The sequence below is a fragment of the Vombatus ursinus genome, unplaced genomic scaffold (assembly GCF_900497805.2).
Source record: "Vombatus ursinus unplaced genomic scaffold, bare-nosed wombat genome assembly UNPS02014812.1, whole genome shotgun sequence".
NCBI lineage: Eukaryota > Metazoa > Chordata > Mammalia > Diprotodontia > Vombatidae > Vombatus > Vombatus ursinus.
In genome coordinates, this window is record NW_020954590.1 from 7270583 (window position 1) to 7284020 (window position 13438).

Consider the following 13438-nt stretch of genomic DNA (forward strand, 5'->3'; position numbering starts at 1 on the left):
TTATTTTAAGGCATTCTTTTTCATTTTATGTAGCAATTCTGTTCTAAGGCAAGAAATCAGGAAAAGTGTTTCCAACTGTTTTAAAGAAGAAAAGATTTCTTATGATATCCCACCATGCGACAAAGATCCTAGCATTTTCCCATTTGCAGTAATTACCCTTTCCATTATGTCATCCTGAATAACACTATCAAAAACTGATACGTGAAAAATACAGCAGGAATCCTGTGAAGTATCAATGGAGCATTCACTTATCCTCTATATGGATTAATACTGTGTAAAGATAAGGGAGGGCTTGGACCCTGATTGCTAAAGGTATCAAGACCCACAGGGCCTGGATCCATTTCCCTCATATGCCTAATCTTAGAAGACAGAAAATTTTAGTATGAAAAAAATTTTTCTTAGAAAACAAAAAAACCCCAAAGTCTAATTCTTGTCACATATGAGAGCTATATGTGGCATTTATATGGATCAACTTCAAATTACTACACACGGTTTTTCAATAACAAAACTTTTCTTCAGTGAAATAAACAATCTACTCAGTTTGTCTCTACTATCAACACAAAGAGCGTACTAGTCAGAAACCAGGCCTCCAGGTAAAAGAAAAAATAAACTGATAAAAAGGGAGGTTATTTTCATGTTTTTTTTTTTAGACAGAGCTATTGTTTTCTACTTTTTCCTGTCCATCACAGTAGGAAAATAACATTTTCTCTCTCATACCAGTTTCTTTATATTAAAAGGAATTACAAAAGGAGAGGAAAACTCATCTTGATAAAGAATACCCCAAAGATAACAATACTAAACAGCTGGAAGTGAAGCCATTATACAGCTTGTAAAAAAAAAAAAAAAAAAGGAAAGAAAGAAAAGAATGTAGTGGTTCATAAAAATAAATGCTCTAGGGCTGGCTTAATAGAAAAATACAATTACATTTAAAAATTACAAAACAATAACCATCCATTCACATTATCTATATTTCCTATCAATGCACACAGACAAACCTACTCTAGGGGCAAAATCTTTGGCTGGTAAGAAGGTTTCACGTTTTCACTTTAATGGCGGCATCACAGCAGCATGGAACAGAGAAGAACAATTTCTAAATGAGCTGGAGTAGACAAACCATTCCTTCAGCATCTTCTAAACCTGAGCAGGCTAGCATTTTTGAGGTTGCAATTCAAGCAGAAGCATTAGGAGCTTCAGCATTTATGGTTCTGTCTACACAGCCACGCAGACAGAACAGACATTAAAAGCCTCCCTCTTTTATGTTCTGAGCCTCCAATATGTGTTAAATTGCAGGCAGACTTCGCCTCTGCTGAGGGGTCAGCTCCGGGTGCCACACATCCACAATGAAGATTAGGCGCAGGGAGGCTGCATCCTGCCAAACTTCATGTTCAAAGGAGTCATCAAAGATGAGCACTTTCCCTTCTTCCCAAATCCTGTAAGAGAAAAACAAGACATTTTCTAAGGTTCAGGTATATAGATGCATGCTAGCTAACCAAAGCTCTTAGGAATTTGTGAAAATGAATTTTGACATCAAAAGCATGATTTAATATCTTTAATAACCCAATCTGCATTACAGGACTCAGTGATTCTTCATTATAAACATTAATTGTTATTGTTCAGTATTTTAGGTGAAGTACAGAAAATGGAGCTGAAGGTCTACTAAAACTATGATATATCTTGGAAACATTTTTAAAAATAAATCTCTTCTACCAGAGATTTTAGTCAGCAAAGGGTTAAAAATTCACCACTGGCCCTCCATAAAGTGCCTAATTTTCCTATGAATAATCACATAACTGATGACTTTTTGTGAAAGCTCCCTGGCATCTTTCCTGGCTTTTCACAGGCAAAGGATTATCCTTTTCAAGGGACAACCACATCATGTTATTTCATTTGGGTAAAGTACAACTACACACACACACACAAAAGCAGGAGTTAAAAAGATTATTATTCTTTACCAAAACAGAGCAACAATAAGACCAGGTGTTTCCTAGTCATTGTTTTGTGTTCAGAACACTGGCACATTTTGAGACTCCTGTTCTTTGTGCTAATATCATCTACATAGGAGATTTTAAAAATCAATGCCATTCATTATTGGGTTGTCTCCTCATCTGCAACTGATACACTTCTGTTTTGGACATAAAAAACAATTTTAATGTTAACCTGAATAAAATATAATCAAGAAGTAAATGGAGGTGGGGAGAGGAGGAACAATTAGCTTGATACAGAAAGAAAGAACATAGAATTTGGAGTTAGGAGACCTGGAATTGAGATCTGGCTCTGATCCTTACTAGCTGTGTGACTCTGGAATTGAGATCTGGCTCTGATCCTTACTGGCTGTGTGACTATGGGCTTATCCTCCCAAGTCTCAGTTTCCCCTTACAGATAATACTACTTATACCAGGCCCGCACCACCCACAAGGTTTTCGGGTGGCCCACAAAAAATGTAGAGGATCCACTACATTTTTTGCAAGCCGCCCGAAATCCTTTGGCGGGCTTTAGGTTGTACAGACCTGACTTAAACTACCTGACTCTTCAGATTCTGGTAGAAAAAACAATTTTTAAACTGTGAAGTGAAAAGATGAAAGATTTAGAGCTAGACCTCAGAAGCCATCTAGTTTAACTCTTTTGTTTTGCGTTTAGGAAACTGAGGCCTACGTAGGTGAATTGACTTGCCCAAGGTGATATGGATAATAAATACCAGAGCTAGGAGTCTAATCCAGCACCCTCTTATTCCAAATTCAGCATTCTTTTCACAATAGCATATTTCCTTATCATTGTATAATATAATCCAAACCCAAAACAGAACAGAATTTTGCATTTTCTAAATGATAGATTAAATTGAATTCAATAAACATTTGTTGATTGATTATTAGGTGGAAGGAACTGTTCTTAGTGTTAAGGATACAAAGATAAAACACAAAATTGGCCTCTAGTTAAACTGCATATTTTTAAAAAATGCTTTGATTTTCTAAAACCAAATTTCATTATGAAGTAAGTTTATTACACTGTATATGTTCTACTCAATTTAAAGCCCATTGTTAAAAATATTAAGTATTGGTTGGAAAATGCTGGCTGGGTTTCAAGTTATTCAATCACAAGATATCAGTGTTTTATGGCACAAGAATAAGAATAGGGCTTGAGCCTTTTACATGTACAGCAAAGTGCTAAAATTAAATGTTATGGCATACTTAATGAACTTGAAAATAATTTTTTCAAGGTAACTAATAAATTCAATATCTTGTACACTCCTTGAGGGCAGAGACTATTTCTGTGTCCCTCACCTTATCCCTTATAGTGTCTAACACAATGCTTAGCACAAATAAGATCTCAATCAATCAATAGCTATTAACTGACTGACAGTGCCTCTAAAGGTTGGATAAGGAGTTGGTTTACCACTTCAGTTTCAGAGAGAATAAAACTTATGTCCTTGATAAAAGGACCAGGCCATAGAGTGGCAAGCTAACCTACAAGAAAATGGTTACCACAAGTCACTCAAACAAATTTTCACTTACGAAATCCAAATCCAAATGAAATCCAAAAACCATTTGAAAACAAAGCCAAAGTCAAGAGTATGATTGTAGCAGTTTAAGTTCCTTGAGGGCAGGGATAGATGGAGACATGTTTTGTCTCTGTGCTGAGCACCACTGTCTTACATGCAGCAGATGTGTCACCAGTGTTTACTGGATTGCCCTGAAGAAAGGAAGAGAAGGCCACTCATAGAGAAGTGAAAGGCCATGTAATTCTTGAAAGAGCCAGGAAACGTTTTTTTCTTATTTCAGTATCATCTGGTGGACTAAGTAGTCCCTGGTGATCCTTACATATAAAAGTAGGGCTATAAAAGAAGGGAAGGGGGGAGAGGAGAATTGTAGGAATTTGGAGTTGAGAAGGGCCTTCAGTATTATCTAATCGAATGCCCTAATTTTAAAGATGAGTAACTAAGGCCAGGGATGGTAAGTTATTTGCTTAGGGTTGAACAAATTACATACAGTGATGATAATGCTTAATGACAAAGAAAATATCAGAACCCAGGTCATCTAACTCCCAGTCTAGTGTTCTTTCTACAGTATTACAATGAATCCCTAGATGAAATTCCTCTTGTTTTTGTTGATCAACTCTTCAGATTGGCTTGGATATATGTGTGTGTTTGTGTGTGTGTGTGTGTGTTACAAATACACACATAATGGATAGCTTAATTTGGTTAAGGATGGACTTATTTTTGCTTTCCAAATTTATTTTCCTTTCAAATTTCATTCAGAAACTAAGACTGTATGTACAGCCACTGAACAGTGAACAATTAGCAAGCTGTTTCCACCAACCTCACTTTGTTTACCTTTAGACCACAAACTCTGATCCTGTTTCCTAGCTCAGTCTCATATTCCCCATTGAAAGAAAAGAAAAAAAAAACATAGGGCCTCAGTCTTAGCACATAAAAATCACTCTGTTCATTGTTTATAAGTAGTAGATAGGTAGATATTGTCAAGTGCAGACCTGAAGGAGTTTTGGGGTGGGGGTAGTTTTTTGTCTGTTTTAAAATAAACCAATGTTCTTTTTTTTTCTTTTCTTGTTTTGTATTGAAGTTTAAAATGAATAAAAAATGAATAAAAAAATTTTAAAAAGAAAATAAATCAGTCGTCAGCCAGTTTTTCATCACATCAGGCCTAAACTGCCTCTTTGCAGTCTCTATCCATTGTTCCTAATGATGCCCTAATCCTTCCACTGCCATTCAAATACTTAAAGACAGCTACTTTTCTCCCTTTCAAATCTTCTCTTCTCTATGCTAAATATCCCAAGCCCCTTCAATTGATTGTCCTAGGGCCTGACTTCATCTTAAAGGCCTTCACCTCTCAGGGCACTCTTTTCTGGTCTCCAAATTAGCAATGGTATTGTTGTTGTTCAGTCATTTCAGTTGTGTCAGCCTTTTTGTGACCCCTGGTGTTTTCTTGGCAAAGATAGCAGAGTGATTTGCCATTTCCTTCTCCAGCTAATTTTACAGTTGAGGAAACTGAAGCAAATTTGCTCAGAGTCACAAAGCTGTCTCAGGCCGCATTTGAACTCAGGTCTTCCTGAGCGTAGGTCTTGAGCCCTCTGTCCACTATGCTACTTGGCTGCCCCAAATTAACAATATCCTTTCTGAAATATGGCATCCAAAACTGAACATAATACTGAAGATGTGATTGGAGTAATGACGAAAATAGTGAGAATATTACCTTTCACTTTCTGGACACTCTGTCTACCTTACCATAGCTTCAGACTAAATTTGCTCTTTTGGAAGCTGCCATTCTGTTTGGTAATATTGTTTGAGGATCTCTAAATTATTTAGATTGTTTTTCCTATCCAGTACTTTTTTTTAATTAAATTAAAATTTTAAATTAACAAGTATTTTCTTTGCCTCCTACTCACCTACTTCAATTAATAAAAATAAAAAAAAATAAAACTCTCATAACAAATATGCATAGTTAAGTAAAACAAATGCCTACATTAGCCATACACAAAAATGTTGCTATCATTTTCCATTTTAAGTTCATCACTATTCTGTACTTGTGCAATTGATTTTTTAAATCCAATCTGAGAAACAGAAAATTGGAAAAAGATGAGGAAAACCAAAAGCAGAAAAATAAAGAGGGAGGGAAAAAACAAACAAAAATGAAGCAATTGTGGTGAGAAATGGTGGTGAGAGAACCACCACCAGTTATTTCAGATGTCTTGACACCTGACTCCTGCTTATTGGATACTGAAGAGGACCTTACACAGCCCAAGAAGGTGGGCAGTTTTCTTTCTTTACAAATTTATTTGTTTACTTATTTATTTTGCAGGGACTCCAGTAGTTTATAGCTTTCAAGAAGGATTAAGACAAATGGAAGACTAAAAACTGAACATAAATATTGAGAGGAGCAAATCATTGGCATGGGAATTAATTTGGGAACGTATAATTCCATTCCCAGGGAAAGTAAGACAACTCAAATATACCCTCAACATGATTGGGGTTGATTTTTCTAAGGCCAAGAAGATTGCATCAGTCCATGTGTCCCATTTGACTTGTATCTGCGCTTTGTAAACTTCTCACATTGCCTCATGCACTCAGTTCTCTTGCTTTGGGCATGGATACCTTTTAAAAGCTTAAATTGAAAAAAAAATTAAATCTTCATCAATTATCAGATGGAGCCTGATTTGCAAATACCCCAAAGTGCAGCACTTATTAGACTAAAAGATAAAAGCACAGGACAATAAGATTCATCTAAATGCCTGACTGAAGTGGCTTGGAGAGGTTAACGCAGAGGTCCATCTATCACCAGCATGGGAAAGCAAGAGGGCTTTACACAACAAAAGGAATCATAAAGATGTCAAAGGTCTATTATGCCCCTTCTGGCCTAAAAACAAAGGCTATCATTGAAATGCAAATAAATATTTTTCAGACCACTTCGTTTGTGAAAAAAGCTTCATAGATATGATTAAGTTAACATCCAAATTATGACATGGAAACAGCCCCTTTGGATAAAAAAGCCCATGAAACACATTGGAAAGGAGGCTTCCTGGGAACATTTCCCAGCAGCTTTCATAGAATCAAATTCATGCAAGGTCTCAAGCAGGATTCTTATCCCACCAGGGATGTCTCAGGCCTTTCCAAAACTTACTTCTGTTATTTCATGTGTTGAAGAAAAAGATCCTCTACTCTAGTTTTGTAAAATGACAATAGAAAATTTGCTCCCAAGATTATGTAACATTTAAAAATCTTACTGTTTATCAAATTACAATAATTATAATTAATAATTCTAAAATGACTACTTAATAATAAAAATTCTGTTGTACAATTAGCATTGATATTAATAATACTAAGTAATGATACCAGGTGCTTAGCCTGTCACTCAAGGAATTTGCAAAAAAAAAAGTATGTTAATAATCTTTTTAATAATGTGGTAGATAAAAAATAAACAGGCATTTTCTACTCATTTTATTAAGGAAAAAAACGAGGCTCAGAAAGTGTGAGATGTCTACAAATGGAGTGTCAGCCAATGCTGCGATTGGAAACAGATCCCAGGACTACAAATAGTATGAATCATAAGCATAGAAGGGAACCCATAAGACAACTTGTTCAACCTCCTCATTTTACTTATGAGTAAACTGAAGCCCAGACAAGCAAAGACAACTATTTAAGATCAAACTGCTAACAGGTGGCAGAAATAAGGTTTGGATTCAAGTTTTCATCACTCTAAACCCCAAATTCTTTCTCTGAACCACTCATACAGTCAGCAACCCCTATATTATATATTCTATATATATGTATATACTGTGTACATATATATATAGTATGTATATGTATATGTGTGTGAATATATATATGTATATATACACTGCATATATACAGTCTCCACCCACAAACAAAGTTTCAATAGCACCAGTTTGGTGGGGGGTTCAGCATCACCTTTGTCAGTCACCAACTCAGACTGTCAACCTATCAGATTCCATTGGTTAGCCACTCATCACCCAGAGCCCGTGTCCTTACCCCAGTTATGTGAGCTAATAATGTAGCATCCTAAATTAAAAGTCTGAACAAATTCACCCATAGAATCATATGGTCTTCTTACAGAAACCTTAGTTTCAGAGAACTATTGACTGTGGATAAAACAGACTTTTGGGCTAGTTAGTGGAACTTAAAACCATCAGTTCTGATTCTCTTGAAGCTTTCCTCTCCTATTTTGCTATCTGCAATTGTTTTCTCCCTGCCTATCACAGCACTTGACCTGGAGTTGTGTGCTGTTGCTGGTTTTTTTAATGTCTTATCTCCTCATTGGATAATAAACAATTTGAGAGCTGGACCTGTATCTTATCTATGTTCATATCATTCTTGCAGCCTTGTGTGTCTCAAGGTATGTACTTAATAAATGTTGAATCAGTGTAGAAGAAAAGGCTTAAAGTTTCATACAGCAGACTTAAAATAAAACCAGAAACATCACTAGCATCTCTAGAAAAGCAGTAACAAAATACAGAAAGAAATAACAGGAAGAGAAGCCCTATTTATTGGGAGTTGCTCTACCAAGGCACACTTAATATTTATATAAAAACAAGTATAAAATGCCTCCTAAAAGTGAAAAATACCTTAAATAACTGGAGGCATATCAAGACCTAATGGCTGTGCTCTGCTAATATAATAAAAATGATGAAAGTAACTAAATTAATTTAAATAATTAGAGTAATACCAATCAAAATACCAAGAGGCTACCTCATAGACCTAAACAAAGTAATAACAAAGATCATTTGGAGGAAACAAAGATCTAAACTCTCAAAGGAAATAATGAAAAAAAAGTAGGAATAAAGGGGGAATAGTAGTACTTCCAGACTTCAAGTAATACTACATAATAGTAATCATCAAAACTATTTGGTTTAAAAAAAAAGAAAATAAAATAGAACAGTGGAAAAAAACAGATAAGAAAGAATTATAAACAACTGAGCAAAATAACTCAATATTTGAGAAAACAAAGGAACAAAAACTCCCCATCTGATAAATTGTTTGAGAAAATGAAAAGCAAGTCAGCAGAAACTAAGTTTAGAGAAACCTCACATCACATGCCACAAAAAGCCAAAAATGGATACATGGCTCAAATACTAAAGGTCTCACCATAAAAAAAAATTAAAGGTAACTTTGCGTCGAACACCTCTGTTAAAGTTCTGATAGGATAATAACTGAGCTTGTGATTTCATTGGTGTAGGAAGATCTGATGAGGAACTTATTCTACCAATGTAGTAGTTAGGCAATTTCTCTGCCATTTATAGTCTTAGTTTGAATACTGAATGGCTAAGTGACTTGCCAAAAGACACACTGTCAGTCTATGTCAGAAGCAGAACTTGAACCTTAGTTCTAACAGCTCTGAAGCCAGCTCTCTACCATTATCCCATACCACCTTTCCTAAGGGTTTGATTTCCAGGACACAGAGGAAACTAACCTAAGTGTGGACCACAAGTTATTCTTCAGTGGCAAGTGGTCATAACATAAACAATTTTCAAAAGAATTGCAAACCATTAATAACCAAATGAAAAACTACTCCAAAATCTTCAATAATATGAGAAATATAAATTAAAATAGCTCTGAGGTTTCACCTCACATGTTGCAAATAGGCAAAGAATAAAAACAAGTTGGGATAGTCAATAAGGAATGGTTGTAAATAGAAAGGTTCACTATTACTAGCGAGTAATAACAACTGTCAGTAGAGTTGTGAATTGGTCCAACCATTCTGGAAAGCAATTTGGAACTATGCCCAAAGGGCTATGAAAATGTGCATACCCTTTGGTCCAGCAATATCACTTCTATGAATGTATCCCACAGAGATCATACAAATGGGAAAAGGATCTACATGTACAAAAGTATTTATAGAAGCTCTTTTTTGTGGTGGCAAAGAATTGGAAATTGAAGGGATGCCCATCAGTTGGGGAACGACTGAACAAGTTGCGGTACGTGAATGTAACGGATTACTATTGTGCTATAAGAAATGATGAGCAAGCAGATTTTAGAAACACCTGGAAAGACTTATATGAACGGATGCTGAGTGCAGTGAGCAGAACCAGGAGAACATAATACACAGTAACAGCCACGTTGTGCAATGACTAACTTTGATAGACTTCACTCTTCTTAGCAATGCAAGGATCTAAGACAACTCCAAAAGACTCCTGATGGAAAATGGTGTCCACATCCAGAAAAAGAACTATGGAGTCTGAATGCAGATCGAAATATATTATTTGCTCTCTGTCTCTTTTTCTTTATTTTGGTTTGTTTCTTCTTTCTCATGGTTTTTCCCATTGGTTCTAATTCTTCTTTACAACATGACTAATGCAAAAATAGGTTTAATATAATATATACTTAAGCCTATATTAAATTGCACACCATCTTGGGGTGAGATGGGGAGAAAATCTGGAACTCAAAATCTTATGGAAATGAATGTTGAAAACTAAAAATAAATAAATTTAGAAAAAAAGAAAGCGAGCTAAGAAAGCAAATAAAATCTTCATGTCCATTAACCTGAAGATCCCAATGCTCAGCATATTTATCATGGAAAATAGAAAGATGCTATACGCAAGAAAGTATTTGTAGAAATACTTTTCTCTTCCGTAACTGTTATTACTTTCTGCAAGAGCAAAGAACTGGAAACAAAAAGAAATAAAGTCTATTGATGGGGGAATGGCCAAACAAATTGTTGCACATGAAAGTAATGGAGTATTTCTGTGCTATAAAAATATTAATATGAAGAATATGGAGATGCATAGAAAGATCTATATAACCTGATACAAAACAAAGTAAATAGAATCAGGAAAGCAAGTTTTACTATGATTTTAAAAATAATAAATTAACTATTACAAGTTAAGTAATTCAAAACAACAATAAAATCAAAGCTGAAAGCCCTGAAATGATAATAAACAAGCTCACCCCCCAAAAGTAGATATGAAAATGTATCTTCCTCCCTTTTTTTTTTTTACAGAGATGTTGGACTGTCAGTATGGAATATTACATATAATGTTGGAGTTGGTTGATGTATAGGTTTATTTTGCTAGAAAAAAAAGAGCTATATGAAATACTTTAGACACATAGTTATTTCTAAAGTTGGAAAGATCTGAGAATGGGAGAGAAAAAAGAAGACTGTGTGTGGTTAAGTAGTAACTGGTTGCCTAGAGCTGTTCTGGCTGCCCGGCAGAAACACAGGTACCATTAGCTAAGGCAGAGACCAGCATTAAATGTTGGTTTCTCCAACCTTCCCTATATTCTCTCCCCAAAAGTGGATGGTGGGAAAGGACTATAAATTCCATACTAGATCCCAGCCCATTTACCCCATGAGGCTAGAAGGGGCATACAAAAAGCCAGTAGAACCATGATTATGATTTAAGGTTACGCTCAAATTTTGGACAAAGCCTAGTTGAGAAGAAAAATGGGCAGCCAAGATTTAGTGCAATTTGGCATATATAAGAAAAGTACTTGGGCTGGGTCTTTATAGAAGACTGCATCTGATGAATATCAGTTCTACTGTATTTATCTATTATACTACCCCTTACTTGTATCAAGTGCTTCAAGAAAAAAAAAGTTATATCTAGTCAACCAATTTTTAGATGAGGTTTTCTACTTATATATGCATATGGCAAACTTTTTCATTATTTCCATTTCATTATTATTATTTTTTTTGGTGAGGTAAGTGTGGGTAAGTAACTTGCCCAGAGTCACACAGCTAGTGAGTATTATGTATCTGAGGTTGGATTTTAACTCAGGTCCTCCCGAATCCAGGGCCAGTGCTCTATCTACTGCACCACCTAGCTGCCCCCATTGTTTCTATTTCATTAAACTCTGAAGGTGTCAGAAAAAGGAAAAGTATTACTAATCAGTAAATATACCAATGCACAAATTTTGCAAAAGAAGCTAATCTCTAGAGAAAAAACAAAACAATGACCATTATGGTCACTAGCAATCTTCAGGCACACTCTGGGTTCCAAAGAGAGTTGTGGTGATTGCCATGTCATTATGATAGCAGGAGCTAGGATTTCTCATGGAATATAGCCAATATTCCACAACTTCCCATGAAAAGAAGAGTAAAAAAACAAATAGATACTAAATGGTTTTAGTTATTTATGACTTGCACAATAAGATTCCAAAATTGTGAGACTTACACTATCTTCTTGGCCCCCTGTATAAAATTTAAAAAAAAAAGGAACTGCCAGAAATATTCTGTGGTAATTGAACAAATAAGACTGGTTTTCACTGTTTCCAAATGAAGAAAATTTCTATAAAGGAGAAGAGACACAAGTGCAAAACCTTTTCAGAGCACCCCTGTCAGGAGTGTCTTGGGAGATTCTCCTTTAACCATTAGATATACAGGTTCCAGAGATCAGCCTGAAAAATTTGTAGAAAGAACACTGGAGCCTACAAGAGCAGAACTGATAAAAATGGGACATAAGGAGGACCACAGAGCAGAGTTGTCCTGTAGCACTGTCCCAACTGGTCATTCTCAATCTTGGAGAGGAACAAAATTCATCAAAATCCTGGGAATCTGAAAGAATTTAGTAGTAAGGCTACAGAAGGTATATAATAATGCTGGGACATCAGAAGAAAAGGACTAGAAATAAAGAATAGATACAATTTAAATGAGAAAGAGAAATGAACATATATTTCAAAGAAGTGCAGTAGAGGAAAAACAGGAAAGATGAGTTATTTCACTCTTATTTCAGATGGAAAGGGAAAAGCCAAAACAAAAAACAAAAAACCCCAAATAAATAAAGGTCAACTAATGGCGTTAGGGATTGGGCAGAAAAGAAGGGGAAAGGGACCAGGTTTATATTTACGCAAACAAAACAAGTACTCATTTGAAAGGAGAAGTGAAAATTAAGACATAATTAATGGAAGAGAAAATAAACTTAGCAATTATAGCCCTAAATATAAAGGGGATTAAATTCCTCAATAAAAAGAATAGAGAAATGGATAAAAAACTAAACCTTAAAATTTGCTGCAAAAGTATATAAAACATATCTATCTGTATGTATGTGTATATATATTTATACATATACATATACAAACACAAAATAAAAATTACAGCAAGAAACAAAATGTATCACGCTTCAAGTGAGCCTAAAAATGTGTTCATTATCTCTGATAAGATAAATAGAAAAATGTATGAAGTCAATAGAAACAAATAGTGCAACTACATTATACTTACAGTACTACACATAATGAAATGAATAACAACATTAAGTATATATGCACCAAATGGCTTATTGGCTAAGTTCTTAAAAGAAAAGGTAGGGAAAATGCAAAAGACACATATACGATAATAGCATGAGACCCCAATTTTCATCTCTCAGAACTGGATAAATCCAACAAAAAGATAAATTAGTAGGAAAACACAGAGCTGAAAGAATTGTTCATCTGTCTGAAATAGTTCTAGAAATGCAAGTTATAGTAATAAGAGAAGAAAAGATATAAACATTGGCAAAAGGGGGACAAAATTATCACTATCTACAGGTGACAATGATGTAGAAACTAATTGGTGTGATTAACAGTTTGGGCAAGTTTGATTTACAAAAGTCAATAGCATTTCTATATAGTACTAACATAATACAAAAAAAAATCCATTTAAAACAACTATAAAATACATATAATCCAAGGAAGTCAAACACAGAGAGATCTACTATATACCAATATATTCAGAGCAATACTCTGTGTTTGGGGAAAGGTTAAAAAAAAAACGAACCAAAAAACCCCAAGAACTATGATATATGATGAACAGAATATTAGTATACAGTAAGAAATTATCAATTTGAGGATTTATAAGAATTGTTATAGAGTGAAATAATCAGAACCAAGAAAATATCATACATGACTACAATGTAATGAAAAGATCACCCTAAAAAGAAGTCAAACTCTGAATATCTGAAAAGTTAATGAAAGTAACAGAAGGAAACAGAGTTTTTTTTT

At 34.8% G+C, this 13438-nt stretch overlaps 1 protein-coding gene across 1 annotated transcript in view; it reads right to left on the minus strand.

The window, feature by feature from the left end:
- Nucleotides 1-873: 873 nt before the first annotated feature.
- LOC114053829 (aspartyl/asparaginyl beta-hydroxylase-like) overlaps nt 874-13438 on the minus strand; it is a 100608-nt gene continuing 88043 nt past the window's right edge. Inside the window, exon 13 of the mRNA XM_027876948.1 lies at nt 874-1430. Coding sequence (XP_027732749.1) covers nt 1280-1430 — 151 coding nt within the window. The 3' untranslated portion in view covers nt 874-1279. The remainder of the gene's footprint in view (nt 1431-13438) is intronic.